This window comes from Emys orbicularis, chromosome 2, assembly GCF_028017835.1.
Source record: "Emys orbicularis isolate rEmyOrb1 chromosome 2, rEmyOrb1.hap1, whole genome shotgun sequence".
NCBI lineage: Eukaryota > Metazoa > Chordata > Testudines > Emydidae > Emys > Emys orbicularis.
Genome location: NC_088684.1, coordinates 183,768,813 through 183,796,148, shown reverse-complemented (window position 1 = coordinate 183,796,148; position 27,336 = coordinate 183,768,813). Strand labels below are relative to the sequence as shown.

Below are 27,336 nucleotides of genomic sequence, written 5' to 3'. Positions count from 1 at the left end.
GAGACTGGTGGATGTAAATACCTTCCTCCCCAGAAGGCCCAGGTGTTGTCTGCAGCAATGGTTTTAGGGTGTTGCTATCTGGATCTTTCTGTGGCTGCTTGTACTGCTAGGGAGTTCAGGGCTTGGTGGGTAAACAATAATTCTGCCCCTTTCACAGGCACAAAGTAATATTTCTCAGCCCTTTTAGTCATAGAAGTACAGGTTGCTGGTGTATGCCATACCATTCTAGCTGGTTCCATACTGGCCTCATTCACCAAGAGAGCTACCTGATTGGTCTGGTGGGCTGCAGAATATCCAAGAGTTTGTGCTTCGTATCTTGAACTTCTTCTAATGGGATCTGAAGTTCTGCTGCTGCCCTCTGCAATAGTTACTGATATTGCCTATGGTCATCAGGCAGGAATGGTGAAGATGGGGCAATTGCCTCATCAGGTGAGGAAGAGGATATGCTTGTTGATATCACCTGATCCGACTCATCATCTTCCTCCTCCACATATTCCTGAGAAGCCAGATGCTGTTGTCAAGGAGGAGAGGGACAATGTGACGCTCTTGTTGAGTGCATGGATCTAGGTGACATGCATAAGGATCCCCCAGACCCCAATAGGGTCACTACGATGGGTCAAAGGCTGTTTGGGAGGGGGTAGTGGTGGTGGTGGCAAGGCATTATATAGGAGAAATCTCTTGGAGGGTAATCCTACCTGAGCCCAGGACAGGTCCAAGAAATTCTTGAAGTCCTGTCTATGCTAACCTCCCTAGGTAGGTGATGGTTCATCCTGGACATAGGATTCAGCAGATGAGAAAGCAAACTCCATTGGCAGTACTGTCAATGACAGGGAGGAATCTGTGGCTCCTAGACAGACTAGGGGAGTAACTTATTCTCCTTGAGGTGGCTCCTTTTCTGGGGTCAAAATGTCACTCAGAAGGATTGGACCCAAAAGTAGAGGACATTGTGGGTCCAGGGTAGTATATGTCTCAGTCTGTCCTGATGTTCTAGACGTCCCAGTTGTTGGTTTTCACCAGATCTGGTGCCACGACAGACAGTGGTTGGTGGATCCCTATGGGGCCAGGCTGGTTCTGTCAGAGAAAGAGTTCCATCTAGAGCTCTTGGTTGGTACAGGTAGTTGTTGGTCTTCTGGCTAGAGCTCACAGTCAGCATCAGTGTCAGTGCTGGGGCTGGTACCATTGGAGCTTTGTTCCTGCACACTTTTACGTCATGGTCAGGAGGCTTACGCAAACCTAAGTCCTTGGGACCTGCACATGAAGACTCAACTGACTTGGAAGGAGTCGAGGAGGGATCCTTCTTCTGGAAACAGATTTAGAGGGGGATCTGTTTTTATGTCTCTGACAGTGCCCCTTATTCTCTTGACAAGACCAGCTTAGAGTTAGCTAATCTGACCTCTGCTCCAGAGCTCATGCTCAAAAGCGCAATGCTCAAGGACTGAGATTGACATACAGGAAGGCATCCCGAGTCTGGATCTGACTGAAGTCTTATGGCTTTCTCCATGAAGTGTTTCCTCAAGCAAAGCTCTCATCCCTCTTGGTTCTGGAGTGGGAGGAAGCAACAGATCATGCATTTGGTGGAGATTTGTGCACCAATGCAATAAAGAGAGTGAGAAGAAGTGAGGACAGGACACAAAGTTTTTAAATCCCAGAATTCTGAGCATAGTCCTACTCCCAAAAGGGGAGACAGAGAGAGTCCTCAAGGTTGGGAAAACTAAGCTACACTAACTATACAGAATACTATAAAACTCTATAAAAACACTACCAGATTATATACAATTATATATAATAGAGATGAAGACAGTGCAAGGATACCTCCAGATACAGAGGATTCCGACTCAGGCCATGCAGCAGTAAGAAGAAACCGAAGAGGCGGTCAGTCTGTACCTCCCCTTATATCCTCGGTGCTGAGCACAAGGAGTTCCCAGGTGCAGACACGGACGAATGGACACTACTTGCAAGATTTTCACTCTCAGGTGTATGGTAGAATACACATAGGGACCAGTAATAAAAAAAACTTTGGTGTTATGGGGCCTAATTTTTAAACTGGGCTTCCATTTCGGAGGGCACAAGTTTGCATCCACAGTTCGTTCATGCTTTTTAATGACTATTTGTTTGGGGGAGAACAATTGTACCACACAAATGGAGACTTGGTTTGAAAACCACGCTTGACTTCAATGTAATGTCATCGGAGTCCATAACAAGCTCAAAGATTCCAAGAAGCTATACTAAGCCAAACTCCCATTTCTCAAAAAAGTGACTTATCAGAAAAAAATAAAATTGCATGCCTCTAATTTGTGGTCAGTTTCTATGACAGCATGAGAAAAGCAAGTTACAAAACTGCACATTAGTGCCTCTATATCCATTTGTTAAGAAGAGAGTATTAAAGTTCAAAATGTCCAAGTTATTCCTTTTCCATTACGGCTAATTATCTCTTACTCCACTGAATTGCTGCCATGTAACTGGTTATAGCTGCAAATAGCACAGTACTACTGCAACAATCCAGATTCTTAAGTGCTCCAAAGTTTTAGAAAAACTGCATAGTGGCTAATACAATCTTCATAATTTCCAATAGTCAAGTTCCCTTTGACCAAAGGGGACTCAATATTTTGGCTTTAAGATGAAGATTTCTGAGCTAAGACATTCCTGGTTCATGTCTCAATTTCATCCTCATCCCAAAAAACCCACAAAATAACACACACAGGCTGGGAGGGTTGGATTTAGGCTTCTGGTTTGATACCAAATACCTGAAATCTTTGAAAGATTGAGTGTGTGGGCAAAAATAGATCTTTGACAATGCTACCTTAACTACAAATTAAGTGAAGGAGTCTTGCTTGCTTAAGTGAAGGAGTCTTGGAAGGCATGAAAATTCTCACTTGTGGAAAATGAACTCCTTCAACACAGGTCAAGGAGAAAAAATGGAGCCAAAATGCTGAAACTTGCAATTAACTTAACCACACAACCCTGTCTGATGTTAATGCCTGCCACTTCTTTAAAGGGGTTCTAGAGGTCTCTAGAAAACCCCTAAAACAACACACATTGAGACTGTTTGACCCCAAAACAGGGGTCTAGGCAGCAATATTTGATTTTGGAGAAGAATCTCTTGTGTAACTTTATTATAACTGACACCACCACACAGATACCATACCTGCACTCTTTCCATTTCTGAAAGATATCAAATTCCATAGCTTCAGTCTGGTTTGGTGTAAATCTGAATTCAGACACTAGTTCTGGTGTGTGTTCTGGGTGCTCACACTCTCCAAGTTCAGCTGAAATCATTCAGAAAGCCAGAAAAAAAGGTCACTCTGTCACCATAAAGATTAAAAAACAACTTGCTTCTACAAAGATACTTCCATATCCCCATTTAGCAGCCTACTGAAGAAGTTTTAGAATATACATTTGTTGTTGTCATCTGTATAAGTACTTAAGTTCTGCCATCTCAAATTACAAATCAGACTAGAAACTCTATAGGAAAGTTTAGGACACAGATTCAGAATTCTAAACACATGAAATACTGCTACTTCTTGCATTTAAGGGATTTCAAGAGGAATATAATTTCAATTCAAAACAGATCAAATGCACTACTTTTACATACAAGGTTACTCTGCATTTCCTTTAATTGAAACATGTATTTTTTCCATCACTAAGTAGTGTTTTCCATGATTGCATATTTCTTCCCATATTGTATATATGGAAATGTAAAGATACAGTAGCTAGTGTCAAGAAATTGATTATAGCATTTTCTAAACCCCCAACACTATCATAATTTTCATGTCTGTAGTATATATTTGGGAAGAGCTGTTTTTTTTTTTTTGAAGGCACAGATTGAGCCTGGTATTGATCCTGCAAGGTGTTCAGCACCCTATAATTGAGATCAGAACCCTACTGAATTGAGCCCCGACCTCCTATACATATGGTGAGAAATTTCCCACATGGTTCCATGAATGTCTGACCTATACAAATAATTTGCAATTTAACTGCTTCAGTACTGTTTAACATATATGCAGCAAACATGCATCCCCAATGCTACCACATACAAATGACACATGCCTACATATGTGCTAATGTTGGTGCTTTAATGGGTACTTTTAGTAAAAGTGATGGACAGGTCATGGGCAATAAACAAAAATTCACGACCCCATGACCTGCCCATGATTTTTACTATATGCCCCTAACTAAAACTTGGGCTGGAGGACCACAGGTAGGGGTGGTCTGGGGGCACCGTGGGTGCTGAGGGGGGTGGCCCGGGACCCCCGCTATTATGGGGGAGGAGGCGGGTGGTGTTGCACAGCCAGGGACCCCCACTGGCACTAGAGGGTGTGTGTGTGTGTGTGCGCGTGGGCAGTGGCGCACAGCCTGGGACCCATGCTTGGGGGGGCGGGGAGGGAAACGCTGTGCGGGATCCCCGCTGGTGCTGGGGTGGGGGGCCAGGCGCAACCCGGGACCCCTGCTGGTTGGGCGAGAACCACAGCCAATGGGAGCTGTGGGGGCAGCGCCTGCGGCCGCGAGCTACATGCCAAGTCCCCTGGCCTCTCTGCCTAGGAGCTGCAGGGATATGCCGGTGGGAGCCGGGGAGCCCCCCCACCCCCCCAAGGTAAGCAACGCCCACACCCCAAACTCCCTGCCCCAGCCCTGAGCCCCCTCCCACACACCCAAACTTCTGCTGCTGGCCCAGGGTCAGCACGGGCCGCTGCAGAAGTCACGGAAAGTCACAGAGTCCGTGACTTCTGTGACAGACACGTAGCCTTATTTATAATGCATCTGCGTTCTTGCTGCCATGAACAACAAAGGAATTAAGTCAGTTCTGTTGAAGAAAATCTACTATTGCTTCATGTGAACATTACACATAAAAGTTGCAGAAATACAGAATAGAAAGACTATTTACATGGAAAAATGGTCTTTTTGAAGATAAAAAATGATAATGAATTATTTTAAGTGATCAAGGACACCCAGATTAATTGTTAGCCAACAATTAAATTTATGACCAAATAGATTAAATTTATGACCAAATTTTAGGGTTCCTAAAATATTAAATATAATGAGATCATTATCACATGTATATTTTTTGCTCAACAGTATTTTCCAATGTGAATTACAACAGTAAAACATATACACAAGTTTTCACAGAGACATTTGACAACTCTGCTGCTGTTTTGTGTCTGAGAGAAGTCAGAAGCCTCTGATGCTGATAAGGATAAATAAGCAGAGCCAGTTTTGTACATTTAGCTTCCCTGGCTGGCTCAACAGAATGCAAATTTGTTGACATTTGCGGCATAGTCCTAGGTCCATCTCTTTTCTCAGGTTTTTACTGGAGGTTCAGGGATGAGGATGGCTTATTTTGGAGTGTGTTCTTTTTATATACATATTGTAGTATAAAAATTATGTATCTGCATTCTAACGTGTAAATAGACAAATTATAAATAAATGCACCAACTGGTGGATGCATTTTAAAATGAAGTAGATACCCAGGTGTCTTTAAAAAGTGTAAAATTATTTCACCTGTAGAGACACCACTGTCTCTTTAATGTAGAAAGAAAAATAAATGTGTAATAGGATTTTATAATGTGATAATGCAAACAGACAACTTGAGATATTTAAAATATATTAGAAAGAGTTCACTTGTTGGTTTCAATTAGTAGCTCAGAAATGCAGCTGGTTAAGTGAATTGTGTCAGAGTGACCTTAAATATATAATTTAACGTATTGTACCAATTATTTTAGACTGAATAAAACCAAACTTTAAATACTATATAAAGTGGAAGTTGCAATACAGGAGAATTCTAAAGCAGCTACAAAAGCATGAATAGATGCTTCTATCCAGATTTTTCTTTGCATTGTCTTTGAGATGTAAATTGTACTTTTGTAAAGAAAATACCAGCTCTTAAGGCAGTTAGTTGAAACAATAAAAGAATTAATCTAATAGAACAATATTATTCATAAACCAGCCATAACGGTGAAGTAAAAATAGAGTCTTGGTTAAGAGAAAGAATCTGGCCCCCATTTAAAATGATTAACACACCAATTCCTATGTGACCTGCCCTTTTATCATCCTGCTCACCCTTAAAAAAGCCACACTAAAAGATACATTTAAATTTTGGGTGAAGTTTAAACTACTGAGGAGGGAATAATCATTTTATAGTTCTTTAAACTCCTCTGCTTATTTACAAGTCTCCAATATCAATATAAAGGAAAGAAATATACAAGAAATGATCCAAAAATTGTAATTCTAATATCTGCAGAGAGAATTCAATATTACAGTGCCAACGTATGACGTTATTTTAGAGAAAGTTACTATAAGTACCTCCAAATAGAGAAACATTGATTGGATCAAAGAAAAAAATGCCATCACCATTTATAAGTACTTTGTTTTGACATACCGTTTTTAAAATATTGGTTTTGATACTGGATAAGAAAAATTTCTTTTATGATACTGGTAATGCCGTAAATGGATGACCTGCTCTATTCCTTTTCTTAGTAGAGATATAATTCTCCATATCTTTGATTACCAGAACTGTAGACATGTCAAGCTGTTCTATGAACAGTTCTCCTTGTCTAAAATTGTGATGAAGTTACCGGTGCTTGTGATATTCTAGAGTCTCCACAGATAAAAATAAGTGCATAACAATTTGAAGCTAATGTGGGCTCTGGACTTTAACCCGGAAGGTCCATGTTGAGAGAGTAAAGAAGCAACATGAATGAAAAGAAAAGGGAGTAAAACAATTCCTTTATCATCTTTGTGTACGTTCACAGTATGAACAAAACTGTGCAATATGGATCACAATTTCATGGGAAATGATGTTATTGTTATTATTACTACTTTTGCCTGGTCTTGTCTTCCCTGAATTTTGTTCCTAATCCTAGGTTGAATTGAACCCAAAATTTCATAGTCAATCTAATCCAAAACCACTAATTGGTCCCAAAACACTCAATTTGAAGGATCCAAAGCCCATTATATTTAATGGAAAGACTCTTTTTGACCTGAGTGGACTTTGGACCATGCCCAATATTAGGCCTATGCTCAGTCAAGCCATGGCACATAATTTCAAAACAATGAACTTGAACTGAGTTTCATTACAAAAGTTTCACAAATGTCTGATTGTGAGTCAGAGATTCTAAAACTCAGCAAATTTATGATACTAATGACTAACCACAATAAAAATAGCTGCCACTTAAACAAATGTACTGTCAATTAGTGCCTATTCATGACAAAAGGGAAAAATATGTGAAGAAATTGTTGGTCAACTTTTTAAAATAAAAGGTTATGCAAATTACTTCTAAATAGTCACATACCTTGAAGACATAGAGCTGCTAGTTCCACAGCAGTATCATACGGACATTTCAGTCTTTAAAGAGATGAAACAAACAATAAAAATATGTCAAGTATCAGAGGGGTAGCCGTGTTAGTCTGAATCTGTAAAAAGCAACAGAGGGTCCTGTGGCACCTTTAAGACTAACAGAAGTATTGGAGCATAAGCTTTCGTGGGTGAATGCCCACTTCATCAGACGCAAGACAATGCGTCTGATGAAGTGGGCATTCACCCACGAAAGCTTATGCTCCAATACTTCTGTTAGTCTTAAAGGTGCAATAAAAATATGCACATTTCTTAAATTATACTTTATATAAGCCCTTTCTCCAGAAGAATCTAAAAGAGTTCTCCAACAGTCTAACTGAAAATAAAATATTGACTCCAAAGTATCAGTTAAATTGCACGGTATTTAGATAATTCAAATACTAATATTTCCATTTAATTAAGTTTAGTTACAAGTTAGTAATTAAACTAATAATTTCTTAGTTTAGTAATTTCTCATTAATACTGAAAACATGATATTCTCAACTATAAATCATGTTTAAACTAACACTGAAAACATTAATCCAGAAGAAGAAAATAGGTAGTATTCCTAGAATGGATTCTAGGAAACACCCCAGTCTAAGATTAAATAATTTTTCTTTATAACTTTTAAAATAAATAAATATATATATCTACCTCACAAATGCACAATTACATTTGTCAAAAAGAGTGAGGCTGCAAAAAACATTTTTTAAGTGTCTTAAATAAGAAGTGTTGACACTATTATTGAGTGTCTTTTCCACTCCCTTGCATCTGTCATACTGACAAGAATGGCAAGCTCACATTACATTTTAAATAATCATACAGATCAAGACATTCTTTGCCCTAATTACACACAGAGTATAATCATTTCCCCATTTGTATGTGCCACTTGTTCTATTGTGTAATAAATAATAAACTTCTGGTTCAGATTGAAACCTTCTAATGTCCTAAAAAAACAAAAAATACAATATTTACTGTAGTTTAGCTATTTATTAACCAAATCTTTTTCTTGCTCTTCTATGACTTTAAGGTCAGAAGGGACCATTATGATCATCTAGTCTGACCTCCTGAACAACGCAGGCTACAGAATCTCACCCATCCACTCCTGTATCAAACCTGTGTCTGAGCCATTGAAGTCCTCAAATCATGGTTTAAAGACTTCAAGCTGCAGAGAATCTTCCAGCAAGTGACCCGTGCCCCACGCTGCAGAGGAAGGCAAAAAAACCCCAGGGCCTCTGCCAATCTGCCCTGGAGGAAAATTCCTTCCTGACCCCAAATATGGCGATCAGCTAAACCCTGAGTGTGTGGGCAAGACTCACCAGCCAGACACCCAGGAAAGAATTTTCTGTAGTAACTCAGATCCCACCCCTCTAACATCCCATCACAAGCCATTGGGCACATTTACTGCTAATAGTCAAAGACCAATTAATTGCCAAAATTAGGCTAGCCCATTATACCACCCCCTCCATAAATTTATCAAGCTTAGGCTTGAAGCCAGATATGTCTTTTGCCCCCACTACTCCGCTTGGAAGGCTGTTCCAGAACTTCACTCCTCTGATGGTTAGAAACCTTTGTCTAATTTCAAGTCTAAACTTCCTGATGGCCAGTTTATATCCATTTGTTCTTGTGTCCACATTGGTACTGAGCTTAAATAATTCCTCTCCCTCCCTGGTATTTATTCCTCTGATATATTTGTAGAGAGCAATCGTATCTCCCCTCAGCCTTCTTTTGGTTAGGCTAAACAAGCCAAACTCTTTGAGTCTCCTTTCATAAGACAGGTTCTCCATTCCTCGGATCATCCTAGTAGCCCTTCTCTGTACCTGTTCCAGTTTGAATTCATCCTTCTTAAACATGGGAGACCAGAACTGCACACAGTATTCCTGATGAGTCTCACCAGTGCCTTGTATAACGGTACTAACACCTCCTTATCTCTACTGGAAATACCTCGCCTGATGCATCCCAAGACCGCATTAACTTTTTTCACGGCCATATCACATTGGCGGCTCAATCATACTGTAATCAACCAATACTCCGAGGTCCTTCTCCTCCTCGGTTACTTCCAACTGATGCATCCCCAGCTTATAACAATAATTCTTGTTATTAATCCCTAAATGCATGACCTTGCACTTTTCACTATTAAATTTCATCCTATTACTATTACTCCAGTTACAAGGTCATCCAGATCTTCCTGTATGATATCCCAGTCCTTCTCTGTATTGGCAATACCTCCCAGCTTTGTGTCATCCGCAAACTTTATTAGCACATTCCCACTTTTTCTGCCAAGGTTAGAAATAAAAAGATTAAATAAGATTGGTCCCAAAACCAATCCCTGAGGAACTCCACTAGTAACCTCCCTCCAGACTGACAGTTCACCTTTCAGTACGACTCATTGTAGTCTCCCCTTTAACCAGTTCCTCATCCACCTTTCAATTTTCATATTGATCCCCATCTTTTCCAATTTAGCTAATAATTCCCCATGTGGAACCGTATCAAATACCTTACTGAAATCAAGGTAAATTAGATCCACTGCCTTTCCTTTGTCTAAAAAATCTGTTACCTTCTCAAAGAAGGAGATCAGGTTGGTTTGGCACGATCTACCTTTTGTAAAACCATGTTGTAATTTCTCCCAATTACCATTGACCTCAATGTCCTTAACTACTTTCTCTTTCAAATTTTTTTCCAAGACCTTGCATACTACAGATGTCAAACTAACAGGCCTGTAGTTGCCCAGATCACATTTTTCCCTTTCTTAAAGATAGGAACTATGTTAGCGATTCTCCAGTCATATGGTACAACCCCTGAGTTTACAGATTCATTAAAAATTCTTGCTAATGGGCTTGCAATTTCATGTGCCAGTTCCTTTAATATTCTTGGATGAAGATTATCTGGGCCCCCCGATTTAGTCCCATTAAGTTGTTCGAGTTTGGCTTCTACCTCGGATGTGGTAATATCTACCTCCATAGCCTCGTTCCCATTTGTCATCCTACCATTATCCCTAAGCTCCTCATTAAAGACTGAGACAAAGTATTTGTTTAGATATTGGGCCATGACTAGATTATCCTTAACCTCCACTCCATCCTCAGTGTTTAGCGGTCCCACTTCTTCTTTCTTTGTTTTCTTCTTATTTATATGGCTATAGAATCTTTTACTATTTGTTTTAATTCCCTTTGCAAGGTCCAACTCTACATGGCTTTTGGCCTTTCTCACTTTATCCCTACATGTTCTGACCTCAATAAGGTAGCCTTTCTTGCTGATCACTCCAATCTTCCACTCCATACAGAACACAATGTCCAGTTTCACCACCATATATTGTTCAAATTAAGAGCTCTCAGGGCTTCTCAGTTTCTTTTCAGGGTCGTATTTTGACTATTTCTCATTTCAATTTCAAATATATGTAAGATAACAGGATACATAGGATTAGTATGATCCATATAAGTTTATTTATTTTAATCATGTTGTACAAGTGTATTTTATTGTTGAATATTTAACAATGGCTAATTGCAGCATAATGCTCACTTACAATTAAGTCTGTAACATGCAAATAGCCATTAAGGATAATGGAATTGTTAAAGCTATGACACAGAAAGTTCTGCATAATATTGTATGCATAGATATGTTTCTACTACCTTCTGACCAAATGAAAAAGTTCTTATTCCACTAGATTTTATTAATTTGATTATGATTAATGTATGTGTATACATTTCTGTATTCTAATGGAAAAAGAAAAAACGTACAAGAGAACACTGGATCAGTAAATGCAATTTACAATTCCTTATACACATCTTTGAATAACAGAAAGGATCAGCAAGAGCTTATGGGCTTAAAGTAATACTTTTAACCCTTAAAGTGGTGCTCTTTTACTTACACTTTAAGCAAGGTTACAGGAACAAAAATGTACTTACTTTCCCGAAAGAATGTCTTGTCGGAGCTGTAATACAAACAGGTACCTAACAAATACATTAAATAAATAAATATAAGCAAACAATCAAATGCATACAGAGTCATCTTTTCAGCTCTTATCCCTTTGTCAAGAGTACGCTCTTAGTCAAGACATTTCCATAAACTGATTTTGTAAGTTATATGAGCCTTCGGGATCAATTATAAAGAGCACTGCACACACCTGTGGGATGCTAAGTACCCTTAACTCTCATTGAAGTCAGTGGGAGTTCAGAACATTTTACACCTTGCAGGACTGCTCAACATATTGCAGGATGAAGTCGTAAAGCAGCATTTCAGGAACCCATCCTTATTTAAGACCGCACTGAAAGCATGTATTCAACTTTGAGCATGGAGCCTTAATTCTACTGAAGCCAATGGGACATAAGCCCATACTTAAGTGCTGTCCTGAATTGCAGCCTAAATGAGCTATGAAGTCTAAAGGCAATTATGGCTTTATTTTAAAAATTAAAAGAGCTTTGAATGAGAGAAGAACAAAGATTCCATGAAGAGTGGAGATAGGCCTACCTATTTAGTTTTTATCTTTGGTACTTACATGGCACTCATTGCTGTAGTGTCTAGGGGTATGTCTACACTACAATGCAAGCTGTGCTTGAGCCCGAGCTCAGGGATAACTCCCTTTGTGTCTACACTGCAATTGCGCTAACCCAGGGCTCGAACCCAGAATCGCAGGACCCTGCAGGGCTGGAGGATCCAAGCTTGAGTCAAGCTGGGACCCAGGGTCCAAACCCCTTTGCTTTGCAGTGTAGCCACAGCCCTGCTTAATTTGGTTCTCAGGCAGAGGTGAGGCACGCGGGGGGAGGGGTGTCACATGCCCCCCCAGATTTGCTGCTTGGCTTGTACTGAGCATGCTCACCACATAGACTGAACATGCTCAGTATCACTGCTGAAGCAGGCTGCCTTCACTTTGTCCTCCCGCCAACACCCCATCAGCAGGCACAGGTTATCTCTGTTCCCTGGAGTCAGCTGGGAGTATCCCACAATTCCATCAGACAATTTCCCTACTCCTCTCTATCCCAACAATCCGCAATCCACTCTATTGAAAATGGAAGCCCCATCCTCTTTTGGCAGATGTTCAATTTAGCATTCACCCATTCTCTTCTGATCACCGATCTGCACACGCACTATCAGAGAGCCTCCTGGGTTTGCAATGGAGAGTGAACCGATCAAGCCTTTTGCAAAGCGAGCTGCTTCCTGGTAATGTGTAGGGTGGGCAGTGAAGTTTTTCCACAGTGCAACATGGTCCTAGGGCTAAAGCGGCCATATATCAGGGGGAGGAGGGCGGGTGCTAGGTTCTCTGGGATTTGGTAACTGACTCGGGTCTGCACACTGCAGTATGGACACCAGAGCCCTAGGTTCAAGCATGAGTTAGAAAGTTCTTAACGTAGGGTTAAAATACAATGTAGACGCTCAAGTCCAGAGCTCCCTAACACAGGTCAGTTGACTCAAGTCCCACTAAATCTGGACTTACATTGCAGTGTAGACATACCCTACATGCCTCACAATCTTTAATTGTAAATAAATGCCCTAACTCAGAGATCCTCATTTTGTAGATGGGGATGTGGAGGCACAGAGAGATCAAGTGACTGCCCAAGGCCACACAGGGAGTCTATGGTGGAGCAGGTAACTGAATCTGGGTCTCCCAGAATAATGCCCTATCCACATGTCACTCTTTCCTAAGCCTGAGGATTCGTTTGTTTTATTTTTATTAAAACAAAGGTTTGTGGGTTGGGAAAAATCACAACCACCTTGCTGCCTGGGGCATCTCACCTGGCCTTTCCTGCCCCCTCCTCCCCCCCAGCAATCTCACACTAAGGGCTAGTAGCGCATCTGGTGTAGATGCTCTATACTGACGGGAGAGAGCTCTCCCATCGGTATAATAAATCCACCTCCATGAGAGGTGGTAGTTAAGTCGGAAGGAGATGCTATCCCACTGACATAGCACTGTCTACACGAGCACTTAGGTCAGCGTAACTTACGTCACTCAGGGGGTGGCTTATTCACACCCCCAAGTGAAATAAGTTATACCGACATAAGTGGTAGTGTAGACCAAGCCAAAGTGGCTCCTGCCTTGGGTCTTCTGGAGCAGGGTGTCCCTCTTTGAGGTTAGAGGATGGCAAGGGTTGGGGCTGCCCAGCCTCTCCTACCCCCACACCCGCTGAGGGGCGAGTTAAGAGGTGAATGAAATGAGTAAGACATCTGGGCTCAAAGCAGCATGATGCATGTCTCCAGTCTTCAAAAAGAAGAGCGTAGCAAACGTCTCTATTAATTTCTCTACTGCAATTGAAAGACATGTTGGGAACAGAATAGGAAGGATCAGGCACTGTGAGTCACCAGAACCTTGTGACGAACAAACTAATTTTTCACATTCATGTGTTTGGGAAATTGTGAGCTGACCTTTCAATATTTAGAAGACTGAATCAGTTCAAAATAGACAGGGGAACAGGAACCAAAGGCATGTTTAGGAAGCTTTCCTGTGCCCTATGCAGTAGAAAAGCTCATGGGAAAAGAGTAGGGGTCAGGTTTTTACACATGCCTAACTTACATACACAGCTGATATCTGGGTTGCCACTTACGTGTCAGTATTTGTATATGTAAAATTAATTGTGCACCACCCCAGAAATCTGGGCTTAGAAAATCTGTCCCTACTATTTGCTCCAGGATTTCAAAATAACATGAATGCTGGTAAATTTGGGGGGAATAATCCAAGCAATACCACCACTTTGCTGCCCTGAGGAATACTGCAACTCTCTCCATACCTGACTCACTGTTATTTCCTTTTTCTGTGCAACCCTACTATTGCACCTCAATTTCTGGTATCCCACTTCAAGCAGCAAAATACATTCTTCAAAAGAAACAACCCATTGTTATTCCGACTAAAACTAATGAAGCCCTGTAGACAAAAATGCCAGCAGATGCCTTCCTTGGTGCATTAAATTTTAAGAAATGTCATCACTTCCCCATAAAAGTATTAACTGTGTCCATATTATTTTTACAGCCTCAAAAGGCATCTGCATCTGTTAAAAATATCTTTATACAGGACAAAGATCTAGTGTAATTTCTTCTTCAATTAGCTCATTTTGTTACCACTATAAATCTTCCCCCCTTCCCTTGCACTGAATTTGCACCTGCTGTCCTGGTCTCTTACCTAACTCTACAGAATGTTGGGAAATACAACCTAGCCAGAGTGGAGGTTCGTTAAAAAAAATTAGAATGACAAAGGCAATTCCATTTTCAAAATGCCCTTCTTTTGCTGTTTAAAAGAAAAATAACTTGCATATAAACAATGTGAAGGCTGTGTTCAAATTGCTTCTGTATTTGTTTTCATTCATAAACTCTGTTACGATGCAAGTTTCCTGGCTGATAACTATTATATTATAATTAAGGCACTTAAAAACAAAATGTAGAAAATTAAACCAATATTTTTCTAAGTAGAATTAGCAATTAAAGTATTTTTAAGATTCCTCTGCAATTTTCCTTTTTAGCAGTGATTGGATTATATAGCTCCAGAAGCTTATAGTCCAAACTATAAAGTTATAAAGTTTATAGCCCTTTATAGGAACTGCCTTACTAGATCACATCAAAGATCCATTTAGTCCAGTGCCCTTTCTCTGAAAATGACTGGCATCAGATGCTGCTGAGGAACGTAAAAGAAATCCTGTGATAGACAATGGAATAACCTGCCCATTGGGGAAATTTAACACCAGTTTAAACCCTGAAGTATGAGGGTGTATATCTATTCTAAAATGTTTTTTATATATCATCCTACATAATGTAACTATGAATCTTCTCATTATACATGCAGATGTCTAATCCTTTTAGGAATCCTACTGACCTCTTGAACTCAATTATATCAGTGGCAGTGAGTTCCATAGGTTAATTATGGACTGTATGAAAAAGTGTGTCCTTTTATCAGTTTATTGCTATGCAGTAATTGATAATGTATATTAAGGCTTCTATGGAAGTTTCATAGTAAATAAGTGGGCAATTACAATTAGCTCTTTAATCTTCTTGTCACACAGCAGTCAAAGTAGTACTTAATCACTGCAGCAGATAAGGAAATAGTAAACAGAGGTCTGCGGACTAAAAGTTTCCTATAAGCACTATAAAATGATCAATATAATCTTTAAAGAGCATGGCGGAAACAGCTTGGCCCAATTAGCAATGCAGAGCAAAGAAAAAAAAAAACACCAAGAAGCTCCAAATTGTCAGAAACAGAAAAACAATAGCAGGAAGGGGTACAAAATAATTAGAGACACAATTTGGCTTGACCAAGTGACCAGAAGAGTTGGGAGGAATGGGAAGTGCAAAAATAGGCAATTTCCCTCTCCTCCGCTGCTTTCATAATACAGAATTTCTTCTGAATTATGGAGGGCTCCTCACTTAACAAGTACGGAATGTTCTCGAAGACCAGAGGTCATCCACAGCCTCAACACAATGACAGAAGTCCCTACAGGATGAATGGTCACCAAACAGCTTCCATTAGCTTAGGGAGACTGTGAACAATGGGGGGGGGGCAAGGAGGAAGAGGGGGTAGAGAAGATTGAGCTGTTTGCATTGCTCCCAATCCTCCCAAAATTCTGCTGCTTTTGGGTCTTTCTTTGATCCATTTGACTTTTATTTGATCACCTCTACATTTCACAGCAGAGAAAAGCACAGAGCCCAGCTGTCGATATTATACATTGGAAACCTCCCTCCATCCCCCCACCCACCATGGGTTTGACAGGCAATACTGCTGCAGAGAGTCCTCCTTCTCCAGGTTCAGCTCCTACCTACCCAGTCATGGCTCCCTTTCCAAAGTCACAAAGCCTAAAACACATGGAGAGTTGGAGGGAAATACCACTGCTCTGGTCCATCTGCCCCTACATCCAAAAGCACCTGAGAGGCCAAAACAGCAGGTCTGGGCAAAAAACGGAAAGGAGGGTATGGTCCGTAGACTGTCATAAAACACCAACTAGAAGATCGAACATGATGCCTATTCTACCAAGGAAGCACATATAACCCAAATTCCTCCCTCCCCCACAGTTTAATCCCCAAATACCTTATACACCCCATTGTTAGACATCAGTTTAGCAATCACAATTATTTCCTACCTTGTAAACTCCTCGTGAAGGTTGTTCGGTTCTGATGAGTAATATTTAATTCGAAAATGCAAAGTGTACGGAGGTCCAACTGTATGCACAAAGATTCAAAGCAGAAGTTTACACAGGTTTGGTGATCCCATAGAGCAAGAAAAATTTAACACAAAATAATTATATTTTAAAGTGTCCTTATCACAGTAACATTTGACTAGGTCTTAAATTAAAAGTACTTACAACAAGAAATAACTATGTGCCTGTTGTGGGCATTTTAGTGTGCTACCACAGCCAATATAATAAGTAATTAAGCCATGGCTCATTTGTCAAGCAAATGTTTGTCCAAAAAGATGTGCCTTGTACTGTCCTGGGAATGTTGGAAAAATTCAAGCTCTGATGGACATGAGAGAGTAACCTCCCCACCTTAGTTCTCCAGCTAAAAAGGTTCAGCAAATACGTCTTTGCTGTTTTGGGCTATCATGGTGCACGTCTGGCTAAAGTATATCTTCCAGAAAGGCATCCAGTCTTTGTTTGAAGACATTAAGAAATGGAGAATCCACCACCTCTCTATCTAGGTGCTTATCTGATGACAATCACTGCTGTAGTTTCTGAAGGCCTATTGATCTACTAGGCAGATGGGCAGCCAAAAGCTGCACTAGTTGAAGCTTTAAAGTTGTCTTCAAGGGTAACCCCAAGAAGAGGTGTTTCAGAAGTCAAAACCGTAGGTGACAAAGTTTACTGGTGAGATCTACCTCCTCAGGGCACTGACTCTTAACACTAGCCGCTGCTGGTGGTAGAAAAATAAAGCCACGTGCACCACTGTCCAAAGACAATCGAGGACCCAAACTTCTCCAAAAATGCAAACCACTTTGGCAAGGAAAAGACATTGTGCTGCGAGATGGAGCTATTACAACCCCCATCAAGTTGTTTCTGCCTTCTCTAGTATGGGTCTGAGCCAGCTTGTTCTCATACAATCCCCTAACTGGGCCAGACCCTGTGAAAGCAATGGCACTAAATCTGTTAAAAATGCCTTTGGTGTAGAAAATATTTGATTCTTCCCTCTAGGATCATTTTGCCTTTTCCTTGGCATATCAGAGAATAAGCACTTGCTGATCATGTATCCAAGTAGAGAGAAGCAGGTTGAGATGTCATGAAAAGGCGAGGTCAAGTGAAGCACCAGAGCTATCAATGGCAATGGACCCTACATTTCTTCACAATCTACCCTATTAGCCTCATACACACAAGAAGTGGTAAGAGTGAAAGCATAGTGTCCTGCAGTCCTTGCATGAAAGGGCCACTAGAAGTGGGTGAGCAGCTCCAATACTCTGAGACCCCTGAGAATGGAAAGAACAGAGAGCACTGAAGAAAAACCTGTGTCGACTCCTTCCAGATGTTGCAAACTGGTCAGTAGCATCTTGTGATCAGCCATACCTACGGTAACTGTTAGATCTCATAAAATCAACATGGACACCTGGCCTATATCCATTGCTAGCAGACATTTATTGCCCCAGGATACTATTGCTGTCTCCATATCATACCCAGGCCTGACTCCAGATTAGTAGGGATCCATGAAGTTGGAGAAATCAGATGAACACAGATGTTTCAAGGGACAGTTTATTGAGCCAGGGTTGAATCATAGTTTAAGGGTGGTTGGCATCTTTACCCTCTCCCAAAGGCAAGAGTTAACAATCCCTGTCAGTAATGGTCTCAGGACCTCCTCTCTTGGCATCCACTTGCCATCAATGACATGAGTCCAGCTCACAGGAACGCAAACATATCCAGGAACTATGTACATTGAACCAGGTGAAAGTACACCAGTAAAGATGCAAGGGGAGGCAGCAGAGGCTACCTGGACATGAAACTCAAAGGACTTCTGCAGCTTCCAACAGGAACTGCCAACCCTCAGGTCCCTCCTGCCACCGTTCCTTCTTTTCCAGGCCAATTTCTAATTTAATCTAATTTAGGGGTTACAAGAAAGGGGAGTGCTTCCTCCTACTCTCCCCCACACCTCCAACTACTATTAACAGGCACCTAGGAGAAATCACATAAGCTTTTCTAAGCTGATATTTGGCTGCTGAATCTATTAGCAGCAACCTAAGCTGATGCTTGCTCTTCCCCCCCCCCCCAGCCCTGGTTTATGACAAAGTAACTCCAGGCAGGGATTTTCCCATAGAAAAGAGGAAGGGACTTTTGGCATCCACAAAAGTGGTAAATAAAAATCATATTTAAAGAAGAGAGTTGAAGATTCGTCCATTACTCATTGTGACCCTTGCTTTTATACAAAAAAAAAAGTTTAGCCAGCCAGCCAACCATTAACTTGGATCCATTGTCTGAGAAATATTCACTATATTACAGAAACATTTGGAGACTCACAATCATGTTCACGAATACTCTAAACTGAATTCTTAGGGGAGGAATAAAAGAAACTTGTGGACTCACGTTACTTACTTTTTATTTGCTTCTTAATTGGTTTAGAATGGTCCAGCCAGTGCTAAAAAAAGAAAACCTGTGTTTAAAAGTAATTCATTTTCAAGATTTTACTGGTATTTTACTGTCTAATAGAGCACAAATTAATTTAAAGGAAGGGGTCTCTACTCTGAAAAGCAAAGACATCCATATATATTTGGCAATCTTTTATAGTTGTTTTCACTAGAAAATGTTTATTTGAACACAACGCCCCCCCTCCCCTCAGGTGCCTATCTTATCAGTGAAAACTGGACTTTAAAAGTTAAACACACCCATGGGAGCTTCCTCCTTGTGAGGCACAACCCAACCAGCAGTGAAAGGCTGTAAAAACAAACATACAATTCCAGCGGGGTGTAGGGAATGAAGGTTTTCCTCAAACTCTGGGCCCAATGCTTTAACCATTACTCATAACCTTCTGAAGGCAGCCGATTGTCTGGTCCAATCTCACTCAGTGGAGCTCCCACAAGGCTCCCTCCGCTTCTCTGTATTCTTCCACCCACACTGTGGTTCTCTCAAGCTCAGAGTCTAAGGCCTGGTCCACCCTTAAAACTTTTGCTGGTATAGCAATGTCAGTTAGGAATGTGATTATTATTATTATTATTTTTAAAAACATTTTATACCGGAAAAAGCCTTTATGGAAACAGTTATACTGGCAAAAAAGTGCCTTTGCTGGTATAGCTTATTTTGTTCAGGGAACCGGTATGAGCACTTGAGCCAATATAAGCTCTGTCTACACTAGGAAGGTCTGCTTTACTGGCAAACCTTTTCCAGTACAGACTAGTCCTAAGTTTCATACTGTGCCTGTATAGTGCCCAGCATGAATCATCAAATGAGGCATCTTGGTGTGTTACCAAAATATAAATATTAAATTATTATAATTTGTCATGATAGTCTCCTCACTAAATTACATAAAGGCCACCTTACCATAAGAGGAATTTTCTTCCCATTTTTTGCTGTTTATTTAAAAACAGATCTAATAAATTAATAGGACCAGTAAGTTTGGAGCAGAAATATTCAGAAAAAGAAGCCTATTCCTTTTGCTTGCTTTTCTTGTTGGGCATTTCCACTCTATATTAAGTAAAAGCAGAATCAGAGTGAATACTTGGTATTCAACAGATTCTCCTCTGCTTTTGCTAAATGCATGTGAAAATAATTAATAAAATAGCAAAACCACAGTTTTACTATGGATGCTTTAACTAAAAGCAAAATTTATGAAACAGCTAGTTGTAAAAAGTGTATTTTAAAAGTTTGCCAACCCATAACCCAAATAGCAAATAAATTCCCTGCAGAATAAAAAAGAAATAGAACAATTATTCCGAATGTGCTTTTAGTTGCCCAGAGCTTGCCTGGACTCCCTTGGGAGAAATTACCAAGGAAGCCACCTCCTTACAAATTTGAGAATTACCACCATAGTGAAAATAAAATGTTATGATAATGTTTATACAAATATATTACATAGCTGTAAATTAATATACACATCATCAATTATTTATCTCTCATCCAGCAAATATAGATTCACAAGAAATCAGCTAGTAATCATTTCAAGTTTCTGAGAAGAAACAAAATTATTCAAGCTTTGTTCTTTTGATTGAAATTATGCAATTAGAACTTTTTGAATTTTTTTGCTTCTAGAGAAGAGGAACATTTTACTTCAATGAACACATTAGTCTGCAAAACATATCCCCAGCTATATTTATAGGAGCACTGTCCACATTTATCAGTATTGTCATTTCAAGTTAAATATGTACATACAATTCCATTTTCTTAAGGATTTCTAATATACAAGTTCAGTTCTATGACTGTTTGGAGTTCATCTGGACTAAAAAAGTGTACACCTAAGCCTTTAGAAAAATTTAAGAAGACAATTTAGTGTTACATATACCCTAACATGGAATACTACTCTTCAGTGTTTGATTTCTAAACTAAAAAGTAAAAAAAAAATCAATTTTTTCACTTTTTTATTCACCTTTCAAATGTACTGAGAAAGCTTCAGTACTCTTTTTTGAATTACCTTCATTGTGTGTATTGTAAATGATTAACACGTTTTAGAATGTCTGCACGTGGTATTATGCTAAACATCCATAACACTGCAAATTACCAATTCATCTGTCATATCTATACATAATTTTACAAAAATGAGCAATTTTTAAGAAACGTTTAAGAATCTAGTAAGTAGCAAAATAGGCCATTACATGAGGTTCTAGCCTAAACAGCTAATGTACATTTGTAACCGTTCATTCCTTCTACATATACAATACAGTCATAAATGTAGGATTCTCCAGGGGACAACAAACAGCAAGCACTGGACATCATTTTACACTCACTCCTTTGAGAAGCAAACTCAGATGCACGAGGGGTCCATTATACCATTATTCAGTGCTTTCCAAAATAGGGGGCAATTTTAGCCCTTGTAGATTCATGAACTGCTATCAACTTAAGCCCAGCTGTTTTGGATTGCTTTCGCAAAAACTGGGCTAAAGTCTGCCATAGTCAGTGTCTGGATGTTTCTCCATAATGGTGTTAGTCTTCTTACAGGCCCTCTGAACCCAAGTAATAGCCCTTATCACCCTACTCCTCCCTATAAGCTGCAGTTGTCTGGATGGCTGAGGTGGCCAGGAGCACTGAAAGTGTGTCAAGAAAAAACAACATTGGTATCTGCTGCCATAAATGCTGGGAGCACACCAGCTTAGAAGCCAGAATTTCATATGCCCATGGAACGCAGGCCCTAGCCTCTAAGCAAAAAATCAGAAGCTCTTATTATTGACATACAGCCAGAGGAATGGAAATGGAAACGGAAGTGAAGACTTCACGGCATCCTTGCCAAGAACCAAAAATTACTTGGCTATGTTACAAGCTATTGACTGGAACCCATAATCACTATCCCAACTCAGAATGTGAACACAAAAGGGTGAATACCAGAAGTCTTAGTATGAAGCTGCCTGGAGTTGGGGGACTCCACAAGAACTCTTTTTGATAACTTCTGCAGAGGGTCTGCCTCCTTTTAAAAGCTGGAGCTCAGGCTAATGGTCTTCAAGTTGTGAGGGTCCAAGTGCATCAAGGAGCCACTGCTTAGAAGGGGCCCTTTGAGGATGATACAAGAGTAGAAATTAGGTAGTGCTCTTTTCCTACCACACTACATTCCCCTACTCCAATTTGGACTCTGAGCAAGTTATCAGTGCCCTTGAAAGGTAAGGAAGATTAATCATAATTCAGTTTTGAAATTTATTTTTCGATGGGAAGTTCTATAACGATTTTTATATTTAGAATGTTGAAGGCAAAGAAAAATGGCTACCTGCATTTTGACAGTTATCTGAGACATCATCACTGTCTTGATGTCTTTTATTAGTCTTCATCAAGGTGTGTGTAATATGGCAGTAACCATGGTAGGCCTGATTCACCACTGCATTACACTGGTGTAAAACTGGAGCAAATTAATGGACATCACCAACTGAGAATGTTTTCAATGGAATTACACTTGGTTTTTATACTAGTGTAACAATGGTGAATCAGGCCCAGTGTTCTTAGTTTTTAAGGACCTGGTTGGAATTAATAGCAATATTCTTCCCAAGGTCATTGCAGAAATGAAATCCTTATTATACCAGATCATTTCCATTGGAGAGAAAACTGGCTAGATATTGTTTGAAGGACATATTCATTTAATAACAGAATGTTAGATTTATCCCAAATGATTTCTATTTTTGTCCTCTTTGTTTCGAAAAACTGGTGCAAAGAAGAATTAGGACAATTTCCAGTTACTTCCCTGTTAATTTAATCACTTTCTATCTCCTTGAAGAAAAGTACTGTGAGTAATTCCTCAATAATGGTAACAGCCAATATTTTCCCAAAATAGAACAGCCATATAAGATAAGAGATGCATTTATGTCAAGATACAGCCAATAAACTGTACCTACTGGAACACACTGAGGATGACTGCAACTGCCAACTGAAGACTGAAGTTGGTACAACTGCACCAGCATGCCTCTTAAGCAATATAGGCTGACAAATACACCACACACCTGTGCTTTGAAAACTCCATTGGCTCCCCATTTGCTTCATAAAAGAATTCAAAGTCCTGGTCTTGAGCTACAAAGCCCTCAAAGGTGACCTGCAAAGGAAAAAAATTGGGTTTGACCCTTTTTTGTTACTTGTTTTGCTGCTTTATTATGCATAAAGAAGGCCTGAAAAATGTTTTGTCCCTGCTTGTTTTCAACCTTCAGAATGTCCTGAATGGCAAGTCTGGTTTTGCTGGAAGACTTATTGGAAGTCTCAGAAGATACCATCTACAAACTCTCTCAGCCTTTAACTGCTGGGGGGCACTGAAGTGCTGTCAAATACATTTTCTTCCTAAGGTTTGTTAAGTGTTAACATGAACAAAAAGTAAAGAGCTTTAAATCAACAGTCTGAACCAATATCACTTTCCCTCTCAATAAGGTTTTGCTTGAGTGGTATCTCTGGTATCATAATCCCACCAGTTCTTCAGTTATCCGCACCATCTTCCAATATAGACAAGACCTGAATTTCTAAAGTAAAAACACAAGCAGGGAAAATACCAAAATCATTTTTCAAGGCAAAAAATATCCAATGAAAAACACTGTCATGCCTTCTTTATACAGTATAAAGTTTTAAAAAAGAAATAAGAGCACAAACCCATTTTCTTCTCTTCTGAAGGTCACCTTTAATAATAATTAGGGTCTGAACAGCATTGGGGCAACATTGTTATAGGGACTTTACAAATATATAAGTGAGTGATGGACTGCACTCCCAAGAACTTACATAGATTAGAATCTGTTTTCCTAATGGTACACATCATATTCTATGACCTCACCAAGACAGCTATGTTCCATATGGATGACGCAGCTGCAGAGACCCAGATAAAAGATATTAGATGCTACTTGTCAGAAAGGTAAGATTAGATCAGAACAGAGTCTTGGGCTCAAATACAAGACATACCTGTTTTGAGAAAGTTTTAACCCAACTGTAAATCACCAGTGTTTACACACCCACAAATTATATGTGGATGTTTCACATAATGAGTATGCTAATGCTCCACTCTACACAGGACAGGTTGACTTATCCATATTTATTTTATAAGTCTGCAACATGTGTTAGAACACTAAAATTAGCAACTAAGATCTGGACTGGGTTGCAATAATTTTCTATCCAAAAAGTTTTAAAAATTTGGAGAAATGAGAAGATGTGTAATAGACAAAGTGAGGTTTGAAATACAGAGCACTAAAACTTCTGCATAGAAGGCAAGTTTGAACTGAGGGTATGTCTACACTACGAAATTAGATCGAATTAATAGAAGCCGGTTTTATAGAAATCGGTTGTATACAGCCGATTGTGTGTGTCCCCACATAAAATGCTCTAAGTGCTCTAGTCGGCGGACCGCGTCCACAGTACCGAGGCTAGCGTCGACTTCCGGAGCATTGCACTATGGGTAGCTATCCCACAGTTCCCGCAGTCTCCGCCGCCCATTGGTATTCTGGGTTGAGATTCCAATGCCCGAATGATGCAAAACAGTGTCGCGGGGGGTTCTGGGTACATGTCGTCAGGCCCCTCCCCCTCCGTCAGAGCAACGGCAGACAATAGATTCGCGCCTTTTTACCTGGGTTACCTGTGCAGACAACATACCACGGCAAGCATGGAGCCCGCTCAGCTCAGCTCACCGTCACCATATGTCATCTGGGTGCCGGCAGACGTGGGACTGCATTGCTACACAGCAGCAGCAGCTAACTGCCTTTTGGCGGTAGACGGTGCAGCATGACTGGTAGCCTTCATTGGCGATCTGGGTGCCGGCAGCCGTGGGGCTGGCAGCCGTGGGGCTGCATTGCACCAGCCCCCTTGCCTTTTGCCTTTTGCCTTTTGGCAGTAGATGGTTTATTACGACTGGTAACCGTCCTCGTCGTACAGCAGTGGCTGTCAATCATGGGCACCTGGGCAGACATGCTCAGTCCTATGGAACTGTCTTGATGATGATGGTTATCAGTCGTAGTATGCCATTTTCTGCCACGCGCCCTGTTGGCTCATCGCACGTTAGCGGAGTCTTCCCTGAGCAGCAGATCGTGCAATAGGCCTGAAGGCTAACTGCCAAGTGCCCAGTATTTGCTGCCAAGCACCCAGAAAATGCTGAGGGCTATCAGTCATGCTGCACCGTCGTCTTAAGATGTAAAAAATAGATTTGTTCTGTATTCATTTCCTTCCCCCCTCCCTCCGTCAAATCAACGGTCTGCTAAACCCAGGCTTTTGAGTTAAATCTCTGGGGGGGGGGGGGCATTCTGTGTGACAGTTGTTTGTGTTTGTCCCTGATGCAAAGCCACCTTTCTTGATTTTAATTCCCTGTACCTGTACGCCATGTCGTCACTCGCCCCTCCTTCCCTCCCTCCTTCCCCTGGTCCATCAGATACTAGTTTCGCGCCTTTTTTCAGACCAGACGCCATAGCTAGCACTGGGATCATGGAGCCCGCTCAGATCACCGCGTCAATTATGAGCACTATGAACACCACGTGCATTGTCCTGGAGTATATGCAGAGCCAGGACATACCAAAGCAAAACCAGGACCAGGCGAGGAGGCGGCGATTGCAGCGCGGCAACGAGAGTGATGAGGAAATGGACATGGACCTAGACCTCTCACAAGGCACAGGCCCCAGCAATGTGGAAATCATGGTGTTCCTGGGGCAGGTTGATGCCGTGGAACGCCGATTCTGGGCCCGGGAAACAAGCACAGACTGGTGGGACCGCATCGTGCTGCGGGTGTGGGACAATTCCCAGTGGCTGCAAAACTTTCGCATGCGTAAGGGCACTTTCATGGAACTTTGTGACTTGCTTTCCCCTGCCCTGAAGCGCCAGAATACCAGGATGAGAGCAGCCCTCACAGTTAAGCGAGTGGCGATAGCCCTGTGGAAGCTTGCAACGCCAGACAGCTACCGGTCAGTCGGGAATCAATTTGGAGTGGGCAAATCTACTGTGGGGGCTGCTGTGATCCAAGTTGCCAGGGCAATGAGAGACCTGGTGATATCAAGGGTAGTGACTCTGGGAAACGTGCAGGCCATAGTGGATGGCTTTGCTGCAATGGGATTCCCAAACTGTGGTGGGGCGATAGACGGAACCCATATCCCTATCTTGGCACCGGAGCACCAAGCCACCGAGTACATAAACCGCAAGGGGTACTTCTCAATGCTGCTGCAAGCCCTGGTGGATCACAAGGGACGTTTCACCAACATCAACGTGGGCTGGCCGGGAAGGGTACATGATGCTCGCGTCTTCAGGCACTCTGTTCTGTTTCGAAAGCTGGAGGAAGGGACTTTCTTCCCGGACCAGAAAATAACCGTTGGGGATGTTGAAATGCCTATCGTGATCCTTGGGGACCCAGCCTACCCCTTAATGCCATGGCTCATGAAGCCGTACACAGGCAGCCTGGACAGGAGTCAGGACCTGTTCAACTACAGGCTGAGCAAGTGCCGAATGGTGGTAGAATGTGCATTTGGACATTTAAAAGCGCGCTGGAGCAGCTTATTGACTCGCTCAGACCTTAGCAAAAAGAATATCCCCATTGTTATTGCTGCTTGCTGTGCGCTCCACAATATCTGTGAGAGTAAGGGGGAAACATTTATGGCGGGGTGGGAGGTTGAGGCAAATCGCCTGGCCGCTGATTACGCGCAGCCAGACACCAGGGCGGTTAGAGGAGCACAGCATGGCGCGGTGCGCATCAAAGAAGCTTTGAAAACGAGTTTTGTGACTGGCCAGGCTACGGTGTGAAACTTCTGTTTGTTTCTCCTTGATGAAATCTCCGCCCCCCCCACCCACCCGGTTAACTCTACTTCCCTGTAAACCAACCACCCCACCCTCCCCTACCCTCCCCCCTTCAAGCACCACTTGCAGAGGCAATAAAGTCATTGTTACTTCACATTCATGCATTCTTTATTAATTCATCACACAACTAGGGGGATAATTGCAAAGGTAGCCCGGGATGGGTGGGGGAGGAGGGAAGGAAAAGGACACACTGCAGTTTAAAACTTTAAAACTTTAACACTTATTGCTCGAGAAATCATCTGGGGTGGAGTGACTGGGTGGCCGGAGGCCCCCCCACCATGTTCTTGGGCGTCTGGGTGAGGAGGCAATGAGACTTGAGGAGGAGGGCTGTTGGTTACACAGGGGCTGTAGCGGCGGTCTGTGCTCCTGCTGCCTTTCCTGCAGCTCAACCATACGCTGGAGCATATCAGTTTGATGCTCCAGCAGCCGGAGCATCGACTCTTGCCTTCTGTGTGCAAGCTGACGCCACCTCTCATCTTCAGCCCACGATTCAGCACGCCACCTCTCCTCTCGCTCATATTGGGCTTTTCTATAATCAGTGATTGACTGCCTCCACGCATTCTGCTGTGCTCTGTCAGCGTGGGAGGCAGTCTGTAGTTCTGTAAACATTTCATCACGCGTCCTTCGCTTCCGCTTTCGAATATTCACTAGCCTCTGTGAAGGAGAAAGATTTGCAGCTGGTGGAGGAGAAGGGAGAGG

At 41.4% G+C, this 27,336-nt stretch overlaps 1 protein-coding gene across 1 annotated transcript in view; it reads right to left on the bottom strand.

Annotated features, from left to right (window-relative positions):
* Positions 1-27,336, bottom strand: part of EPB41L4B (erythrocyte membrane protein band 4.1 like 4B) — a 263,118-nt gene that overhangs the window by 133,374 nt on the left and 102,408 nt on the right. The window contains 5 exon segments of the mRNA XM_065399132.1: positions 3,146-3,266; positions 7,287-7,339; positions 11,230-11,274; positions 16,378-16,456; positions 18,808-18,850. Of these exon segments, the coding sequence (XP_065255204.1) occupies positions 3,146-3,266; positions 7,287-7,339; positions 11,230-11,274; positions 16,378-16,456; positions 18,808-18,850 (341 nt within the window).